The sequence below is a fragment of the Ictidomys tridecemlineatus genome, chromosome 3 (assembly GCF_052094955.1).
Source record: "Ictidomys tridecemlineatus isolate mIctTri1 chromosome 3, mIctTri1.hap1, whole genome shotgun sequence".
Lineage (NCBI taxonomy): Eukaryota > Metazoa > Chordata > Mammalia > Rodentia > Sciuridae > Ictidomys > Ictidomys tridecemlineatus.
The window spans coordinates 195,826,286-195,849,703 of NC_135479.1; the positions used below are offsets into that span (position 1 = coordinate 195,826,286).

Genomic DNA, 23,418 nt, shown 5'->3' on the forward strand with positions numbered 1-23,418 from the left:
ATTCATTGCAAAAGTGGACATTACTTTAGGATGTTTGAATATATATATATATATATATATATATATATATGAATATATATATATATATATATTCTCCCAAATATGTATATATAAGACAATTGTAGTTGCATTTGGTGAACATATGAAGGATTTGTTGTGTTGTGTTATTAGCTTATGAGATATGGTTGAAATGCCCAATCAATAATGGGATCTAGGTTTCTGGGACTGTAAGAAGTATCATGAACTGGGTAAGTTTGAAGGAAATATTTTCCATTGATATTTTAGAAGTGAATAAACACTCCTTTGAAGAATAGTAAAAGTAGAAATGGGAAAATCAAGAAAAGATTCCTGGACTACTTAAGTTTGATCAGTAAATTTGAAATTAAATTTAAAAGTATATGAATAAGTAAAGACAAAAAGAATTATTCAGAGTTAGTGTAAGTACTTGTGATGAGAAAACATATACATCAGTGTTCAAATGCTATGAAAAGATCAATATAATTATGATCAAAGGAAACCAAAAGAAAGATGAAATTTTAAAGAATTTACAGGGTTCTAGATGTGTTGCTAATTGACCATAATATCAGAGAAAGTTGACAACTTGAATTGCACCATTCTGGCTGCTATAAAAAATGCCTTGTATCTGAAACTAATAATTAACATAAACTTGCCCGGCATAGTCTAGAGACTGGATAGTCTAAGGACAAGGCATTGGTAAAATTTGGAGTCTGATGAAACCTTCTCACACATACCCTTTTATATGCCTGCTTTAGCTCTTTCATATATATGACATATATGTATATGGCAGTAGAATGCATTACAATTCTTATTATATATATAGAGCACAATTTTTCATATCTCTGGTTGTATACAAAGTATATTCACACCAATTCATGTCTTTATACATGTACTTTGGATAATGATGTCCATCACATTCCACCAGCATCTCTAACCTCCTGAACCCTCTCTTCCCCTCCCAACCCTCTGTTCTATCTAGAGTTTGTCTATTCTTCCCCTGTTCTCCTGCCCCTGCCTCCCCTCCTTACCTCATTATGAATCAACTTCCTTATATCAGAGAAAACACTTGGCATTTGTTTTTTGGGGATTGGCTAACTTCAATTAGCACTATCTTCTCCAACTCCATCCATTTACCTGAAAATACCATGATTTTATTCTCTTTTATTGCTGAGTAATATTCCATTGTGTATATATACATGCCACATTTTTTTATTCATTCATCTATTGAAGGGCATCTGGGTTGGTTCCATTGTTTAGTTATTGTGAATTGTGCTGCAATAAACATTGACGGGGCTGTGTTCCTGTAGTATGCTGTTTTTAAGTTCTTTATGTATAGACTGAGGAGAGGGATAGCCGGATCAAATGGTAGTTCCATTCCCAATTTTCCAAGGAATCTCCATACTCCTTTTCATATTGGCTGCACCAATTTGCAGTCCCACCAGCAATGTATGAGTTATCTTTTTCCCCACATCCTCACCAACACTTATTGTTATTTGTATTCATAATTGCTGCCATTCTGAAAGGAGTGAGATGAAATCTTAGAGTAGTTTTGATTTTTATTTCTCTAATTACTAGAGATGATGAACATTTTTTCATCATTATGCCTTTGCCTATATTCCCAAAAACCCTGCTTATTAAAAATATCACATTGGTGATTAATTGTTAATGTACAAATTTTGAGGGGCATCAATATTCAGAGCACAGATCTTTTGAAATAGTTAAAAATATGTACACCTTATTGGAAATAAAGTGCTCACTGAAAACAAAAGCAGATGGGACCCATCTTAGCATAGTGTTCTTGAGAGGCAAGTAGTTGTTAGTGACATACTGTATGATGCAGTCCTACCGAATCTAGAAAAAATTCAATTCTTTATGGACCAACAGTAATTTTTTGGATTTTTATTAGACACAGATTGAAGAATAAGGAAAACAGAAAATATTATAATAGAATTAGCTTGTTATACAATCACTGAAAATGTAGAGAATAGGAAAGACAACAGGCATTTATGAGTCTTCCAGTTTTTAGGTCAGAACACAGCACAAACAAGCTCAAGTCTACAGCTCTACATACAGGTCATCAATTCTTGCTTCCAAGCTACCCTCTGTTGATATCACATCCACCTGTATCAGGAACATGAGAATAAATATGGAGTGGGGAGCCGAGCCCTTATTCACCTCTTCAAGTGCTCTTCTCCACTTTCACCTCTCAAAAAAATGGGAATGGCATCCACATTCCTCCAGCATTCTCAACTGTACACATGTGCCACTCATACTAATTGCCTATATGCATGAACTACAGAGACGGAGTCTGGATCATTAACATCTTAGCCTTTAGTTCCTTAAATGGAAAGGGAAGTTGAATTAATTATAAAAATTGATGTGGAGGGTTAATAGAAAATATCTACCATATTGTTGGAAACACAGCTCTAGGAGAATATTCCCCTAAGCATTCATTTTTTAAAGAAGGTTTACAACAACCAAACACTTCAGATTTATTGATCTAAGGTTAGCAACACCAAGACCTTATCTGTGGAGTAAGAGCTGACTCACTGTCTTACCACCATACCTTCAGCACCAGCTTCCCAGCATTCTAGGAAACCATGTTCCCAGAAGTAAAGATAATGGGAAAGAAATTTGGAATAATCTATTTCAACTTAAAATCTACTCAAATAACTTAAGAGACAGATGAATGGATAAATAAAATATTTACAAGCATGTGTATGTATATGTGAGTATATGTGTATTTTCAGCTTTAAAAATAAATCCTATCACTTATGACAACATGCATGAACCCAAACAACATTATGCTAATCAAAATAATCCAGACCAAGAAAGACAAATATGACATGAACTCAGATACACACGGAATTCTAAAAAAGTTGATCTCAGAGTAGCAGAGAGTAGACTGGTAGTTGCCGGGAACTAGACAAGGATATGAATATATGTTGGTCCAAGACTAGAAAATTTTAGGAATGCAAGATGAATAAATTCTGGAGTTATGATGTTCACCTATATCTCATTTTAATAATATTATATTTTATAGTAAAATTTGCACAAAAAGGTGTTCTTACCACACACTTACATACAAACACACACATAAAATAAAAATGTAAATTATGGATATGTTGACTAGCTTGATTATGGTGATTATTTCACAGCAAAAATCAAGTTTTCATGTGCAAAAGTAAAATTATACATCTGAGATATATAAAATTTTATTAGTAAATTATATCTCTATAAAATTGGAAGAGGTCATGGGGTTCAATTTGAGTGATCATGTCAACTATTTTCACTTTTGATGTTAAGATCCACTTATTTGCTGAGAATTGAGAAAGTAGTTAAGGAAGAGCTATAATACACATTCACTCACACACACATGCACATACACAAACAAAACTAATCTTTCTGGTTTTTGAATCTCCACCATTTTATATTTTTACTTGATTGTAAAGTCTAGGAAACGTTGCTTTCTAATTTTATAACTTATTTCATTTTAAAAGTGTTATTTTATGTATTTATCTTAATTGAGAAATAGCATTGTATACTTTTATTGTGTGCATATGATGTTTTAAAGCACATATATTATATACATATGCATATATAGAAATATATAATATTTAGTATATGTAGTCAGTAGAATGTTTAATCCTACCTAACAAATGAATGCATTACCTCGCATAGTTATCATTTTTGTGGTAAGAGTATATAACATATACACTACGTTGCATCCGTGCTGGGGATTAAACTCAGAACTCAAGATCTTGCTTATATAAGGCAAGTGCTCTCTTGCTTTGCTACATCCCAACCCTTCATTATATTTTTCAAGAATACACATCATAACTAACTGAACTCACTTTGCTTTTCTATATAAGTCCTGAAATTTATTTCTTCCTTCAATCTGTAATTATATATCCCTTGACCAATATTTCCCTATCCCTTTCTCCACCCTAACCACCCAAATTTCTAGAAAATGTCTTCACTTTACTTCTATGAAGTCAACTGCTTTAGCTTGCACATATGATTGAGATCATACATTTTTTAATCTTTCTGTGGTTGGATTATTTTATTTAATATAGATCTTCCAGTTTCATTCATGCTGTGACAAATGGTACAATTTCATTGGTTTTTAGACTGAAGAGTATTCCATTGTGGAAATGTGCCATGCTTCCTTGTTCATTCATTAGTTGATGGACAATTAGATCTATTCCTTATTTTGGCTATTATGACAAGTTCTGCAATAAACTGGGAGTGCAAATGTCTATTGTAGAAATTTATTTCATTTCTTTCAGACATATACTCAGTAGTATATTTCTGGATCACATAGTAATTCTATTTTTAATTTTGGAGGGAACTTCCATATTGTTTTACATAATAGTTATACTAATTTACATTCCTTGTCATGCTTGTTCTTTGTGTTATGTGATATTCTAGCCCATTGCGGTCTTGACTTGCATTCCTCTGATAATTAGTGACACTGTCCATGTTTTCTTATGCACATTGGCTAATTGCATCTCATCTTTTCTAATATATCTAGTTATGCATTTTGCCCAATTTGTAATTTGATATTTTTATTTGTTTGCTGTTAAGTTTTGGGATTTTCTTATATATTCTCTATATTAATCTCATCTGATGTCTTAATTTTAAAAAGTTTTTAACACTTTATAGAACTTGTCTGTTTTGCTTTTGTTTCCTATGTTTTGAGTTTGTATTTAAAAAAAGAAAAATCTTTGCCCCCAAAATATTATAAAATATCTCCCTGTTTTCTTATAGCAGTTTCCGAGTTTCAGGTATTATATTTAACTCTTTGGTCAATTTTGAGTTGTTTTTGTATCTGGTGAGAGAGAAGGCTCTACATGTGCACATGTATTTTTGTTTCTCCATCGATACATCTCTTTTTCTGGCATTACCATGTAGTTTTGGTCATCATAGCTTTGCATTATATTTTGAAGTCAGGTAATACTCTATTTATGGCTTTGATGTAAACCCTTTTGACACAGGAAACACTATCTATAACAAACCCAAAACTAATATCGCATTGAATGGGGATTAGTTGAAAGTTTTTCCTCTAAGATCCAAAATAAGAAAAGCATATTTCTTCCACTGCTTTCTTCAACATAATGTTGGAACTGTGAATCAGAGCACTTGGGAAACAATTAAAAATAAAGAAGACTTCCAAATTTGAAAGGAGTGAGTCAAACTGTCCTTCTTCTCAGGTGACATGATCTTATGTATAGATAATTATAAATATTCTAACCAAACACTGTCAGAGATAATAAATGAATTCAACAAATTACTTGACATAAAATCAACATACAAAATTTAATAGCATTTCTATATAAAAAGTCAAGTATCTAAAAAAAGCAATCAAGATAGCAATCCTATCTGTAATAGCTACAAAAATAAAATTATTTTTCTAGTAATCACTCGATAAAGAAGTTTAAATATGTTTATCACATAAACTATGAAACACTGATGAAAGGCATTGAAGACACAAGTAAGTAGAAAGATATTCCCTGTTCATAGACTAGAAGAACTAATACATCTAAAATGTTCATAATATCCAAAGCTTTGTAGAGATTCATTATAATCTCTGTCAAAATAAAATCAGTGTTGTACCTCACATAAATAGTAAAAAATCCTAAAATTCATATAAAACCTCAAAAGATTCCAGGTAGCCAAAGTGGTACTGAGTAAACAGAAGTGTCATTTTAAAAATTTGCTCATTCAGATCTCCTCTGCTGCCTGCCTCTTTGTCCACACCAGTAGTATATTCAAATGTATGGTTTTAAGATTTTGCTTTATTTTGTTATCATCATTTTGAGATGCTTTCTTGTTAAGCAGGGAACACACACTCAATGTGCTCTTTTAAATCTGTTTCCTGACATTATTGCCCTGAATATACTTTCATTTCAACGATTAATTCTTCTTTATTTATTGAATTCCTTTATTTTATCAAATATGAGAAAAAACTCCCCCCACTTTTTCTCTGTATCTTATGAAGTTACCTTATCAATAAGGCAGATTTTTTTTATATTGTCACATTTATACTTCAATTAATATATGGTACCAGACATAAGTTTAAATATCAAAATGTTTACCAATATTATTTATATATAGAAAACTTTTTAAGAAGAAGATGAGGTAAAATTATATTTGTGAATGCAGAGTGATTTATATCTATCAATTTACTATCACAGCTTTAATATTAATATTATTGTTGCTCTTTTGCTCATTAGGAAATAAATACACGATATGTGTCATGTGCCCAGGGTCCTACAGGGCCTTCAGATATCGTTTCTGTCTGAAACCCAGATCATGACACTATCTCTCTACTATTAGGCAAAGAAAAATTTTCTGTATCGAACCTTAGTATTGTAACAATTACTTACAATTTCATGGAAATATTGATGATTGTAAATTGGTGAGAGAGATGCAATAGAAGGCAGGTAATTATCAGGAGAGAGAAGAAATTATAGTAAGTGATATCCACCAAATGCTTAGTGTATTCCAGTTTCTGTTTTACACATTCTGTTACTTGATACCTCCTCCCCTCAATTCTAGTAATAGATATTATTCAAATTTCTATTTTAAAGAGAATAATGCAAGATTAAGGAATTAGTTAAAGATTGCCATTGAGAATTTGGCAAAGCCACCTTTTGCATCCATAAATTCTGATCACATATCCAATCTCTTAGTCCAATGCTATACCAGTACCAGTAGAATTGAAAAGAAAGAGTGATCATTTATTCATTCAGTGGGATGGCATTCATTAATCATTGAGATAAAAGATGCTAGAAAGAGGTTTAAAAATACATGCTAACAATGACGGATGTACTGTGTGTGGTTTTGAATGTCTCTAAGTCCCATACTGGACTATGTTGGTAGCTTTTCCACAGTAGTCTTCTGTTTGCATACATTCCACATGTTATATAATCTAGGGTATTGAGAGAAAGATTGAAAAGGCTAAGATTGATGTTATAATGAGAATGAAATGCCTGAATGTCCCCTTCAGGGAAGCAATTAGAGTGATTCTTTGGAAAGACTAATATTACATTTGCATGCCATGCGTATTGAAGTTTTTTGTGGTGAATCCAATAGAAAAGGAAGCTAAATGTCATTACAGACAGAGGCAGGTAGGTCCAAAGTTTGGGGGTGAGTATTAGAAATGAGGACAAGATAAATACAAGAAATAATGCAAATATTATTAAAATAATGTGGTGAATAACTATTATATGCATAAAATAGGATTAAGATGATCACCAAATAATTAAGAAAGTGAGGAGAAAAATTCAAAATATTGATTCCAGACACTTGGACATGTTCTGTATCTGTATTATTTTTTTCTTTATTTTCAGGGTTGACAGACAAATTGTATGCACTTACCACATAAATCATGAAGTCTTGAAGTATGCACACAATGTGAAATCATTCAGTTTACCTGAGTAACAAATATAGTGTCTCACATAGTTTGTACACCTCACATAGTTTGCAAATAATTTTTAATTTCTGACTTTTCATTTATCAAATGTTTTCTGAGGACTTAGTTTAGCTACTTTGCTCAATGTTACTTGTATATAGATAGATAGATAGATAGATAGATAGATAGATAGATAGATAGATAGATGTCTGTATAAATATATGTTTATGTACAAAAGCTTTGTTACTTTCTGGAAGACACATAATTGAGTAGTCAGGAAGTAATAAAACATATATACTCAGAATGTAAAAAGTAAAAAGCAACAAGATCTGCGTGATATAAGAATTCTTTCATTTTTAATCTGATAATAGAAGAGCACAACAAAGGTAGTATATACATTTCAAAAATCCAGGTCAAAAGTCAATAGATCTGAAAACAGACTATGTAACTAGAAAAGGAAAGCCTATGGCCAATATTGGGTGATGCTCACTTTGTGCTTAAAAGAGTGGAGACTTTATTTTTCTCTGGTTGCACCACATCAGGGTTCATCTCTTCTTGAGTGGTGCATACTAAGATCATGTATATTCTGCCAGTGTCAGAAGTAAAACGTTTCTGCTTCATCCCCCAGAGTCTACTACCTTCACTTTTGACACATGTCTCTGAATTGAGGATTATGCTAATTGCTAGGATGCCAATTTAGACCTAGTGGATGTAGGACAGTTGCTCAGTGTGGTTTGAAGTCTCGTTCGTCTTCTAAGGGCATTCCATGTTTGTTTGATTTCCTGCTCATTTTAGATCAAAGCTACATATGAAAATATTTGTAGTTTAACCTAGACATTAAAAAATATGAAAACAGAAAATAATTTTATGTCTGACAGCTTAATACATTATCATCTAGACTGAATTTTGTATTTATAGACAAGATTGTAATAGTACTGTGACTTTGGAGCCATCATTATTCAACACATCTACATTTGAACATTATAGTTATAACAAAATGTACTTCATAGCATCTCTAAGTAACTTTCAGTTAAACTATATAGTGAGGCATTTTTTTTTTGTAATGTTGTTCCAAAAGGCCATACTCCTGCACTCCTAGCTTTTGCCTAGAACCATGATAAGACATAATTGGATGTGTTCTGGTGTGCACTTTCCTAACTCTTGCAAACATGGCTCATTTGACTTTTGACTGCCTTAACAATTTTTACATGAATACCTAATTGATATCAGGGTAGAAATGTACATTGACCAAATATCTGTGTGTATAGATTCTTTCTGAAAATATCTATATCTGCTTCTTTTTTCCAAAGTTTATTTCAAACATAGTGTAGAATAGAGGGAAAAGAATTAAGAGAGAAATCCCTTTAATGATTTAAGTTACTCCATATTTTGATGTTTCTAGAGCATAACTTTCAATAATTTCCTTATTGAGACTTTTTTTTCTCATTTTTTTCTACTTGTTCTGCCTTTGAGAGAACTCTTTCCAAGGAAGTTTTGTACATTAGAAGCTAAAATATGTTTCCACCTAGTATATTTTATTAAATGTGAAATAATGTAACCAATGGAGTTATACATTCAAGAAATATTATTAGAAGTTTTTTAAAATGGATTAAGAACTCAGTAACTCAACCAAGTATGATGGCACATACCTATAATCCCAGTAGTTCAGGAGGCAGAGGCAGGAGGATCCCATGTTCAAAGTCAGCCTCAGCAATATAGCAAGGCCCTAAGCAAATCAGCAAGACCCTGTGTCTAAATAAAATATAAAAAAGTGGCTGGGAATGTGGCTCAGTACTTAAGCACCCCTGGATTCAATCCCTGGTAGGAAAAAAAGAAAAAAAAAACCTTAATAACTCAACTAAAAGTTTCCTTTAATTAAGTGCATTATAAATGATGGTATAACTTATAATCTGTAATTCAAAAAGTTAAAGGTCATGTTTTCCCTCACATGTGGAAGCTAGAGAGGTAAAATGGAAAGAATTTTGATGGTGATCTCATGAAAATGGAAGGGAGATCAATAAAATAGAGGAAAGGGACCAAGTGGAGGGAGAAAAGGAGAAAAGGGATTATGTCAGGAAATGATCTTGTCCAAATCATACTGTATTGTGTGCATGTATGAATACATAATATCCAATCCCAGCATTATGTATGATTATAATGCACTGATTAAAATGTAAATAAAACATTAAAAATAAACATATTAACATTTTCTCTAAAATTAAAACATTTCATAAAAAAATATTTGTAATGATCAAATAATAGATTTATTTTTACATTTTACTTATTCCCCTTTACCTCTGATATCTGTCTCTCTTTATTTGTGTCAGTTTTCCTCTCAAACATACACACACAGACTAATACCCACACAAACTTGTTTTAATAATAACGCACAAACTTGTTTTCCTTGACATCAAAAAAAAATGTTGTTCTTACATAAAACTATGGAAATAAAATATTTTCTGAATAAGTGAATATTTTAGTTAATTTGCTGAATGTTTTATTGTTATTTGCTGTGGTAATAGAAATGCACTTGTGTAATTTTCTTGCTATTAAGAGCCAATTGGAGTATTTAAGTGGACATTGTAATTTAAACACACTCAGTGATATATTCAGCAATTTTCCTTCACTCTTAATTCTCATGACACTGCAAGACTTAATAAAGTCCAACTACGTTAACCTAGGTTATGTGTCTATTGTGTTTGTTCCTTCACAGACGTGCCATCCAGTCCCTATGGAGTAAAGATTATAGAGCTGTCACAGACCACAGCCAAACTTTCTTTCAGCAAGCCAGACTCCCATGGAGGTGTGCCTATTCATCACTATCAAGTGGATGTCAAGGAAGTGGCATCAGAAACCTGGAAAATAGTACGCTCCCATGGAGTTCAAAGTGAGTCAATGATTTCAAAATATGTTGATTAATTCATGCTGATATTCAGTGTATCTATGTGATTAACCTTTCATTTTCCATATTTTAATTGAAATGCAGTGGGATTGGAAGGACATTTCCAGTGACATATTTTCTTAAGAATAACTTAAAATAGAGTAGAAAGTTTTTACCATTTATTTATTTTTCCACTTGTGTTTTGAAGTATTATGCATTGAACTCAGGTGTTAGCACATGCTAGGCAAGTGATCCACCTCTGAGCTATACCCCAAATTGCCATTATTACAGATGAAAAGGTTTTAAAGAATCACCAAAGTACTCTTGGAGAAATTATCCTTTTTAAAACTTGCCCTGTGAAAAGACAATTGCTAACATGTTAGATTTGATGAGTTAATGTATGCTTTTTATTACTAATGATTTTTCACAAATACATGCCGCAGTCTGGCTGGGCACAATTCAGGAGCCACTTGTCTAAAGAAACGAACTTTATTTTTAGAACACACACACCACACCACACAGCTCCTCAGGAAAAACCCTCAGAGCCCAACTGCCACCACCAGCTTCCCACAAGCCTCTCAACCTCCCCCACTCCTCTTGCTCTTGAGGCCGATTGGCTGGGTCACGTGGACAGAGCCAAAAAAAGCCCCCCAATGAGCAGCTCTGTGGTCTGAAAGGGCAGGGAAACAGCCCAGTGAGCATCACCACAGAGGAGCCAATCAGTTGGCAGCTAGAAGTTTGCTGGGGCTGCTGTGAGCCAATCATCAGCTGGCAGCTGGAAGTTTGCTGGCAGCTGGAAGTTTGCTAGGGCCCCTTCAGCTGTGGCTCTCAACAAATACATGTAAATTCTTAATATAAAATATAGGCAATATATGTATCCATTCATGAAGACATCTATAAAATTCATCTACAAAAATTTATTTCAAAAATGTGTTTTGAAAATTTTATACAATTAAATTTTTTATTACAAACCATATCATTTTTGAATGATAGAATTCACTGATTCTGAAATGTCAAAACAATTGGTGAAACTTCTATTCACTTATGTAGAATTGTGAAAATGTGATTTGTCAGTTCTTTAGAAGAAGAAACTATATTAAGAAATAATAAGAAATTTCCAGTATTGGATTCTGTTGATTAGGACACGGAGGTACATTGAGTCATCCAAAAGAATAGCATAAAATGTTGAGAAAATTGATACTCTATACTGTCCTTCCTCTGCCTTGGCTCTAACATGTGTAGTATAGGGTTTCAGTGTCAGGTCTGAGCCCTTCTGAGAAGAACAGAGGGAACCATGTTAGAGAACATGAAGAAGAATAAATGTAATAGCTCAAGGGCCACCAGTGTTTACTTGTTTTTTCAGTTTCAACTGAATTCAACTTCAGGGCTTTTCATAAAAATATGAGAAATATTAATGAATTGATCATCACTCATTTACCACACACTTCAAACAATACCCACAAACAGGTGAATCCTTATTATTTCTTTTAATGATGAAATTTTTGAATAGTTAACATTCTTTGTGCATACCTAATGTGTCTCAGCAGAGAAGATTTATTATAAAAACAAAATAGTATTATGCCCAAAATTGAAAGTGTGAGTGAAATCAAGGACATTAGTAAAAGAGAAAAAAAAAAAAACTTGGATTCAAGAATGATGTTTTTTTAAAAAAATATATATTTAATTTTTCAAGATAGAGAAAATATAGCACATATTAGGTTAGTGACAGAGAAAATAAATTAATTCTTATACAGTAGAGTTCTCAAGTATAACCATAAAGAAAAGTAATATTAAGTCTGAATATTCCAGGAATTAAACATGGCTGGATAGAAGGTGAATTGACTCTCCCTGAACTTACAAAGTGACAACTTCATGGGCAGTTTATAATGGTTTACTGTAGCCAATTTCACCAAGTTCAAAATGTGACTTTGAACCCCAGGGAATTGTTGGAAGCAGATTTCTATACTTATGAGACGGATATATAATAACAAAGCACATTTGTTAATTTATAATGAGAAATCACTATACCAGAAATTAGGACATTCAGTTCTATATAGGTACATTCATTTTCTTTTCTTGTAATATATAGGAAAGAAAATATGACTGAAACTTGCTTGATGAATCTAGAGCATGAGCAAGGGAAATTACAGCATGAAAAGGATGTTTCACAGTCTCAGATTAAGATTGCTTAAAAGCTCCTCAATGAGACTTCAAAATCCTGACCCATGAGTTTTTTCACTTTCACTGGAGGAAAATATTTGCATTGATACTTTCTCTTTTCTTTTTTTCTGTTTCCATAGTCAGCTCTTCTTTTACTGATATGTTATCAAGTAACTTAAACCATGTTAAGGTCATAAAAACAATGAAATCAAATCATTGCATAATTTCAACTCAGTGTAGCACACATATTTTTATTACTGCTCTAAGCCTTGTTTTTTGAATTTTTCATTTCATTATTTAGCAATATATTTGGCAGATATTATAGATTTTTTGTTGTCTGTAGGTATAAAAATAATTCAGTTGAGTCCTGCATACCACAGACTTAAAATATAGAATTTAGCACTTACATCTTCTCTTACATCCATTCCATTTCCTATACAGATACCTATTTCTGAGCAGATGCTCTCTCCCAAAATTGGATTAAGTAACCTTTGCAATCTTATTTATTTAATGCCAAATTTACATGCTATAATAGCATTATGATCTCATTATATACATATAAAATCCCATGTTTTAAAGAGAACCATATTTTTAAGCATTCTTTAGTATAGTTCTCCTGTTTGGATATTAGGCACAGATACAAATATGTGACCCAAAGGGACACACAAATTTAATGGATAGTAAGGACACAAGCTTTGTAACTAGCTCGATTTGAACTGCTCCTAATATTGAAGGATATGTATGTGGCATTACTCTTCCTTCACTAAAAATATGTATCATCTCTTTATATATATAGTAAATACATTCGTCAGAATAACAGTTTATTTATGTTTATACAAATATGAAATGCAATGTAAATATTTATAATTATGTTTGCTATAAATTGACAGCAATGATTTGATTGTTAGAATGTGTAACATAGTTTTAATTGAACTTTCTCCGTTAAGCACACATATTTTCACTGAGTGATGGTGATTTCATTGAGTCAGTATGTTCTTTAAAGAGATAATTCATCAGGCATAGTGGCACAAACCTATAACTCCACTGGCTTGGGAGGCTGAAGCAGGAGGATCCAAAGTTCAAAGCCAGCCTCAACAAAAGTGAGGTGCTAAGAAACTCGGTGATACTCTGTCTCTGAATAAAATTAAAAATAGGCTTGGGCATGTGGCCCAGTGTTAGTGTGCCCTGAGTTCATGAGTTCAATCCCAGGTACCAAAAAAAAAAAAAAAAAAAGAAAGGGGGAGATAATTCAACTTTCATCACATATTTCTCATCAGGAAGGCTTATGGCCATTCAACACTGGTAGATATTGCTCTTTTATTCTGAATCTTCCAGAATGTGCTTTTACTTCTATTCCTTCTTGGAAGTAATCTCACACTAAAATTCCATTTCCCTAGGATGAGTGACAAGGAAGCAATACCATATTTCTTGCATTATATTATACAGTATATATATTTATTTTCATGTCATGTCTAATCAATATTGCACCCATTAGAATTTTCTGATCTAGCTTCACTCTTAGCATGTGAACTCAACAAGAAGAACAAGGATACCATAACAATCTCAATATGTCAAGTGTCAGTAGTATATTACAGTGAAGGGAACTTTGAAATTTAGTGGGATAGGAGGATAGAAAATATTAATTTTAGGACTTTCTGATTGAATTTTTCATAAGATAAATTAATAATGTGATTTCATTGAGTCAGTAAGTCCTTTAAAGAGATAATTCACCAGGCACAGTGGCACATGCCTGTAACCCTAGAGGCTTGGGTGGTATGTGTATACAAAAATAAATTTTAAGTGAAGAATTTAAAACTCATGTGAACAAAAATAAATTTTAAATGAAGAGTAAGATTTAAAGTGTATATTAGGGATCAACACTTGTGAAAAAGGTGAGGAGGAAGCAGAAATGAGCAAATGAAATAGTTAAGCTCCATTGCAGGCTCTAGAAATCCTTACCCAACTAAATGCAGAACTGCAGATAGAACATTATCCATCTTAGATGCACCACTTCATTTGATAGGTTGTTATTCAGCAGCAAGACATTATGCTTTAGTTGGTCAGGAGCCAGATTGTGATGGATAGTTCTGATCACATACCTACACAGTCCAATTAGGATCCCTTCGTCAAGTCATTCCTTCCTTACAAATGCTCAGTAGAATATTAGGAGTTGTTTTGTTTTGTTTTGTTTTGAATTTTTTCTTTTTTTGAGCCTACAGTCCTGCACCACATATGGCATTACCTGTGAGTAAGAGTAAAGAACCATATTGCAATTCCCCCATTGAGGCTTGCACAAATGCCATATATTTCTTCCCACTTCTAATATATCAAAGAGCAGCAGTCTCACCAAATCCATCATACAGTGCAAGTGGCAGGGCTGCTGGATCCACAGATTATTCTTGCTTCAGAGCCCTTTCCTTCTGCTCTCCTATTTCAAAGCTAATATGATAACATTTTGTACCACTTAGTGAATGATCTACTCTTTCCTCCATACATGACAAAAGTCTACGTGTCACCTTCACTAGTGCATATTTTACAACCGGCTTCCTTAGGCATCCTTGGTATATACTCCTTCTGTTATCAATTGCTCTGTGTATTATTATACAGTAACTGATGCAGAGATACTGTTAGGACTTCAAGTGTCTCACAAAAGGAAGCATAATCTAGATTAAAAGAAGAAAGTTGATCTGTCCACTGGTTGTCCTTATCAACTGTGGCATGAGGTTTGCCTATGGAATGTCTATCCCAGGAAAACTGCATAGTCCTTTTGTACTGCTGCCCACCCATTTTCCTAGATGCAGGCTTCTCTGGGAGAGGTATAACTAATCAATTCAGCTCTTTGCACTGAGAAAGACCTTAATATATTTAGGCTGAAATCTCTACGTGTGACATAGTTTATTTTTAAGTCCATGTTTAATGTAAATTAAAAAATTTAAGATCTTGAAATTTTGTTGTAATAATAAAAGGTTCTGCAATGTATGTGTCTATGCATTGCTAAAAAGGTGAATATATAGACCACAGAATCAATCTTCCTTGATTAAGCATTACTCCTTCACTTTATTGCAAAAACAAAAATTTCATGAATATTTTCCAAGCCAACTTTTAGTTGATCCAAAAAACCAAAATTGACACATATTAATAAGTGAACAAATTTCTCATTTTAACACATGAAATTTACTTGTCAGGTGTTGTGTTCTGATATGAATTACTCTTTTCAATTGCTTTTTTTAAACAATACCTATTTATTAGTTTGCACTTATTTAGGTCAGAAGTTCAAGCATGGTGTGAGTAGTTTTTTTCATCAGATTTTACACAGCAAAAATAACAATATTGGCAGGAATGTATTAATTTTTTGAGTTTTCTTTTGAAAAAAAATATTTCTAATATCTCTTCCTTGTTGCTTAGATAGTTTCTTGCTGCTGTGAAACTGAAGTTTACAACCTCTTGCTAGGGCTGCTCTCAGCTCCTGTGGTCTACCCATATGCCTTGAGAGTTAAATTACTCTAAAAACTTTTTACTCCACACATAGGCTATATTGGTAATTTTCTAAAGTGACCATATTCTTCCTTGCTCAGGCAAAATAAAAATGATCCGGCTATTAGCATTTTAATTATTGCTAACATTTTATAAATATTTATTATATTTTGTCACAGTGTTAAGTATTGAAAGTAGATCAAAATAATAGATCTTGACTACAAAATTGAGAGTAATCCATATTGAGAATATAGAGACTATGATGTTTAGCAACTTCTCCATAGATTACCTAGAAAAATAATAGTGAAATTGAAATTGAAACCAAGAAGTCTGATTCTAAAGCCTGTGCTATTTAGTATTCCACAATTTAAATCCTCTATTCAATTGGGATTTGAGAAAATTGAATACAAGTTACTCTTATTTAGAGAACATGCATGACAAATATTGTCTGAATGTACATAGGTTTGTATGTTGTCTGTACTTGGTGTTTTCAAAGTGATCACAATTGGGAGGAAAATAATTACACAGTTGCTTCTTTTCATTGTGTTTGAGCATCGGAAAAAGCTTTGAGAATTAGAGTAATTTAATAATAGCATTACTATAAGAGATCTCAAGTAGTTTGCCCCAGTACACAGGTCTCTGATGAAGCTTGCTTTAGGGGTAAAAGTTGATTATCTACAGCAGAGGACAGGTTTTAGCTACTGTGAGAAAGTTAAAAATGAATTTGCAATTATAAATTTTTTGAAGAAGGAGGTCCATGGCTTTCATTAATGTCTCAAAAAAGATTTATCTTAATAATATTTTTATTTTAGCTGTATAATAAAATTTGATATTGGTTTTCATTGAGCAATCAGATTCCAATATTTTATTCTCTTCTGGTTTCCATTGTTACTGTGTTGGAGGGGTCATTTCTTTGTAGATATTGTTACTTTCTTATTTTTGGCTGCTTTTATGACATCAACTTAAACTCTGATATTGAGGTTTAACGATAACTTAGTATATCTGTTTATTATTTAACCTGCTTAAGAGTCAGTGTGATTTCTACATCTAAGAATCTATGTCTTGAATTAATTCTGGACAATGTTACAACATTACTTTTATGAATATTTTCTCCTCCCCTGTTCTTGCAAAACTTTCACTCTGAAATCCAAGCTATATACTGAATTTTCTATGAGAAACTTGAGTTATCATATGTATTTACATATATTTTATTATGTCTTATTCTATTCATCTTTGTTATGAGTTTATGAGAATTTATTCAGCTCAACATTCCATACTACTCTTTCTTCACTTATATTTAATCTACTCTTTCTATTCAACTTTATTTAATAAGCATATTTTTTAATCCACCTGCTTTTCACTTCTTTTCCAAGTTAGCTGGGCATATTATAAATTTTGCCAGTTTTGATTTAAAAAAGTTTTAAACACTTTGGGTGTGGATTTTGATTATTGAAGTTCGTGAAGTTGTAAACGCTTAAATATTAGTGTTTGGATTATTTTCTGGATTTGTTCATTTATTTCAGCTAAATCTAATAGTGGTTAATTTTCTTGCATATGTTTTGATTGTTGTATTGTTGTATTATGTTGTATTTTGTTTATCTATTTGCCACAAATAATGCATAGCCCAAATTCGGGGCACATTACTACATAGAAGATATTCTTTTGTTTCTGGTAGTTGCCCTGGGACATTGGAAATGATGAAGCATCAGAGACCACTTAATTAAATTCTGTTATTTGACACTTTTATGAAAGTATGTGTAAGCTTACTAATTTTCAAATAAGTATTTACTACACCCTCTATCTATCAAGGAATGGGTTCATGACAAAGCCAGATGATTTTTTGTTACCAGCAGGCAGATGTGTGTGTCTATATGTGTTTTCTACTCCACCCTTTTATTTCTTTCAATAATTTTGAGGGTCCTGACCTGATGCAATAGTACCAGCTTCAACTCCCCATCACAATTCTTCTCTCCTCATGGAGGTCATTGAACTGCAATCTTCTTTATCAAGATTCTGTGCAAAAGTTCTGAGTGTCCAAGTGATATTTTCAACAGAATTTCTATAACCAATAGAAAAATAATTATATGGCAGCACTTCTAGCTTCAGGTCTCTCCTCTGCTCCACTTCATTTTTGATGCTGCAGAGTACATCTTCCTTTTATTTGAGGTAATCTGTGCATTTAAAAATATTGTGAAAATGGTATATTTTACTTGATGGTGTACTTATGTAGTATGCTTCTTTTTCTGGCTATGTACATGAACAGATGGCTGAAAATCTGAAGTCATGTTTCAAAGCACATGTATATTTTCAAATAGTGAATAAATCCTTATTTTATAAAATTTAGGTTGTTTTAATATTTACCATAATGTTTAAGAGGTTTATGCAAATACAATTATACTAATCAACTTTGAAGCATTTTGGAAAAGGAAATTTTAGGTTTCTGAATAAAAAATACAGGTGTTTAGATTCATGAACATTTCAGCTGTTTTTGGCCCTGAGAGTGGCTTTATTTATTAATCTTAATTTATGTGACAGTAAGTTGCCTTTCCTGCATCTTATTACTATTCAGTTCAGGTTTCTACTTCTAATTGCTGACTTCATATATATTCACTTCTTGTTTAGCTGCACTGCTGCTTAGCAGGCAAGTTTTTTTTTTTTTTTGTAGAATTTTCTATTAGTAGATTTCAATTCTCTATAACACATTAACTAAGTACCTATTAATTGCACCTACTCACTCTCTCCTAGTCCTAGTTTTAGGGTTACAATGGAGCCCTGAATTATTATTATGTTCTTCAAAGTTTAGCTGAAACCCTACTGATCTTCTCAATCTCCAATATGACATCCAACTAGTCTCAAAATAAATTGTGAACAAATCAAGTAGCAACATCTTGAACTACTCACATATGGATCATACATCAACTTGACATTTAATGTCAAGTGAGAAACATGTAGCACAGATGTAACTGGACTTTTTGTGGTTAAAGGAGATATATGGCAATATTTATTGCCATAGCACTTTGTGTGTTCTGTTTAGTTAATTGGGTAGTTAATGAAGAAAAAATAATGATCTTGCAAAACAGCTACTCTTTTCTCAGTCTCCAAACAAAATGAATGAAAAATATTATTGTAAAACATAATTTTAGGGAACATAAAACAATTCAAATAGTATGATCTATTTTTTTTTTATTTGTGAAATACTTAGGCAACTGGAATTGCATTTAGAAACTCTTTTAGTCTCAACCAAAATTTTATGTGTTCTACTTTCTTTAGGGCTAAGGTTATACTAAAAATTATTTTTGTTCCTAAAAATAAATAATAGTTTTTATTTGAAAATAATTTCATTTTCTAAGGAGAATTTTCATTGACAACTTTTTGTGTTTCAAATTCTTACCATTTTTCCTAATTAAATAATGCAATTGGGAAATAACTGAACTGCTAGATTTTTCAGTTTTATTTTAGCTTATTTGTCCACTGAAATTTCTGTAGGATTTTATAGGAAGTAATTGTAGTATATTTGAATCCATATATGGAAACTATAATGTTATTTTTTATAAGTTAGTAAAATACAATTAAAGTTAGATACATGTCACATTATTGTAATTCCAAACTTTTTGTCAGATTTTAGTTTCAACAAGAATTCTTACTCTAATAAAAATCTAATACAACAATCAATTTATGTGGTAAAGCCATTTTAAGTTTTGTGGAAAAGCATTGCTTTCTCATTTAAAATCCACATTTTTTTTCTGAGATTATTTTGAAGTGTAGATTTAGACATGTAATGTGAAGCCTTTTCCCAGTAAGTCAACAAATATATTTTGAATAGAATCCTGAATTAGAATAAAGAATAGAAGGTCAAATATTGAGACCTTAGGTGCAAATTGTAAAATACAAGCAACTAATACAACTAATATTCAAGGAAATAAATTTGCTCTATCTCTTTAAATAAAAAAGTAAAAATATCTATAGATAGAATATCAAAGGAAAGGACTTTCATTCCTATAAAAAAGCAGGAAATGAATAAAATATATTTGTGTATTTGAATGCAGCAAATATTCATGTTCATCTAATTAGTCATTAGTTTAATTAGTTAAAAGTAAGATGTAGCAAATAAAAATTTCCCAAGCCTCTTAAAACAGATGAATTGAACCAAAAAATATGTGTAACTCCTACTCTCATAATTGTGTGATAACAATGCAATGCTTTAGTCAAGGCTGAGGTAATAAGGTTTCTCTGAGCACCTCTGGCTCAACTCAGTTTAGTAGATGTAGAGGTCTAGACTAAAAAAAATCTTATAACTTGACAATTAAGACATTGACTGTCATTATCATCAAGATTTTCATTTATAGGTATGTTTAGTTTTACAGAAGACTTCAAAGATAGTAAAATGAGAACTCATATAATACACCCTTCACTCGGTCTCTCCTCTTTGTAATATGACATGGTAACTTTATCAAAACTAATAAATCATAATGCATATGTCAATATTAATTAAACTACATATATCATGATAAAATGTTATTTCAAAATAGTTTTTATTTAATGTAGAATTCTTTTATTGAAAACAAATACATTGCTCAGAATGCAAACATAAGGAAACATTCTGTAATAATTTGTGCTTGTTAAAAATTTCAAAATTTTTATTCAACATGTAAAAAATGGTTCACTTGTCTAATTAAATAAACACATTAATATCATTTTCTGCATGTTTAAAATTATATTTATGTAGAAGTATAAGTCAGTGTTAATAATCAAATTTGTTTAAATGACTTGAATTAGCAGAGTTTAAAATCAAAATTAACTAAATTCATAATGATTCGGTGCCCTCCAAATCGAAAATTTCAAACATCATTCTTCTTCCCACACACCAAGCTACATTCCCAATTTATAGGTCCATGAAATTCCAAATTTTTTTTTTCTCTGCAGAAGTAATTCTTTACATAGGTACTAGATAAACAATGCAATTTTTAATGACAAATCTAGGCTGGGGTAGTAGCTCATTGGTATAGCACTTGCCTAGCACTTTTGAGGCACTGGGTTCTATCCAGTGCCTCATAAGTCTCTTAAAACAAAGACTTTTATTTATTTATTTATAAATAAATAAAAAAGCATAAAATATCAAATATAAGCACTTTTAAATGACATTCTAGTTGCTTTCTGCTTGTTACTATATCCCAATTACCTAGAACAAAATCTAGCACAAAGTAATTATTCAGTATTTATTTTGTGGATGTATGAATGCTTGCATGCACACATGTATGATACACGAATTAGTCAATAATCTTCAAAATGTTATGATTTTAATCATTTATGAGCCACTTTAAAATGACACATTTCATAACTTCTAAATGGTGATTATATTTTAGAACTATTTTGGTTATAGAGAGCAAAATGCATATTGCTTTAAAATAAACTAGGAACTTGATTTCTAACCTTTGGATTTGGATACTAAAAATATTCATTGAGAATGATAAATGCTGTGTTGTTTTATAAGTTGCTCTTATAAGCGAGCAATTGGAGAAAGAAAAGCATTGAAAATATATAAATAAGAGATACTATTAATTTTAAAGAAGGTGGTCATGGTATGTTTTATGGGAAAAATAACTTTTCAGCAGATTCTTGACAGATGTGAGGGTGATTGCCTAGGAGGAAAGTCTGGGCTAGAATAGACATATTTGCTTAAGGAAAAAGGAGATCAGCTCAGCATGGTTGGATTGGAGACATAAATAAATAAATAAATTGATTGATTGATTGATTGAAAAATGCAATCAGAGAGGTAGGAGGATAGGGAGGCAGTATGTAATGTAGTGATGTGAACTAGCAGTGTTGATGTGACCTGAGAGATTAGAAATTCAGACTCCTGAATCTTTTCTCAAACCTATTTAAGTAACTTGCTTATTTTAACAAGAATCAGGTATTCACATATGCATTAATTTTTTTGATGACATTTAAATTTTAATGTTTAAATCAGGTTGAATACATATCTAAAGCATTTTTCATTTATTTTATCTGAAAATATTCAATATTTTTTCTTCTATTTTTAAGAAGATGTCATACATCTTTATCAATAACCATTCTACTGTGGAACTAGCCCATTAGAACTTCTATGGATTTTTTTTAGTATTTTATGTTTTTTTATTGGTTCTTTTTGTTATGCATCAGAGTAGATACTTTAAACATTGAAAATATTAATATAATACATTGGAGAGTAGCATAGGACTTGAACATTTTCTTCGGTAAAATAGGAACTCATTTTGGTGTTTATGCAGTATAGGACTTAAAATATTTTAGGATAATTTTAGCTTTTTCTTTTTTTAATATTTATTTTAAAATATTATTTATTTTTAAATAAATTGTTTATTTATTTATTTATTTATATGGTGCTGAGGATCAAACCCAGGGCCTCACACATTCCAGGCCAAGTGCCCTACCACTGAGCCACAACTCCAGCTCCAGCTTTTTCTTGATAAAAGACTATAAGTAGGGAGATGAGCTCAAAAGGCAATGGTCATCTTCTAAACAAAAGGTACATAGCACTTAGGCTAGGCAGGTCAGGAGTATAGGGAGAAGTGGTAGGATTCTATGCATATTTTAAAAGATAGCACCAAGAAGATCCCCTTAAATGTGTAGGAACACAAAGGATAGAACATATGGGGGGAATTTATAAAAAATAATAAGTTGAATTTAACTCTAATATTTTATACCTGAGCAACTAAAAGTGATACCGCAAGTTACCAGCAACAAGTACTATTTTCTCACATGTTAAAATATAACATTAGCGAAGCAGGCTGAGGCAAGCTTATGAAGCAAGGTTTATTTAAAAAGGGGTAACATAGACTGGTATGCTGCTATCCCAAGAAGTGACAGCTCTCTGCCTTTTTATATGTCCTTTGCTCTTTTGCTCTCTTGCCCTTATCTCTCTCCTTCCTGCATAAGTGAGTAGGCCCAGGAGATGTTTTGGGATGGCCAAAGATGAGAAGCAGATAGCTGGAGGGGCCAAGCCAGAAGGGGGCCCAGGGTGCACTAATTAACAAATTTTATAACTCCTCATGGGGAGGGACAGTCCCTGGGACAGTTTACTTAGCAACAGGTTGGAGCAGGGGCAGGTTATCTTTTTTTTTTTTTTTTTTTTTTTTTTTTTTGGTACTGAGGATTAAACTCAGGGCCTTGTTTATACTAGGCAAGCCCTCTACCAGCAGAGCTATATCCCCAGCCCTACAGGTTATCTTGATAAGGGTAGAGGAAAGGCTCTGAGTGCCTTAACATTTCCATTCCTCTCCAACTGCCCAGGCTGAAGTTGGCCTCCTTGATCAGATCTGACTTGGTTTACCTTTCTATACTGACTGCTTCTTTTAATTCTGGCTTCAAAATTTCTGAAAGGAGGAAAAAATACAGCTGGATCTTGTTTGCTAAAGTGACCCTTGTTATTTAAAACTTTAGATGTCTTAGTTCAATTAGAGTTTCCTCATAG

General features: G+C 32.1%; 1 protein-coding gene across 2 annotated transcripts in view; it reads left to right on the top strand.

Annotated features, from left to right (window-relative positions):
* Ncam2 (neural cell adhesion molecule 2) overlaps positions 1-23,418 on the top strand; it is a 477,943-nt gene that overhangs the window by 372,027 nt on the left and 82,498 nt on the right. For both annotated transcript variants that reach the window (XM_078044488.1, XM_078044487.1), the window contains exon 12: positions 10,149-10,322. In XM_078044488.1, coding sequence (XP_077900614.1) covers positions 10,149-10,322 — 174 coding nt within the window. The remainder of the gene's footprint in view (positions 1-10,148; positions 10,323-23,418) is intronic.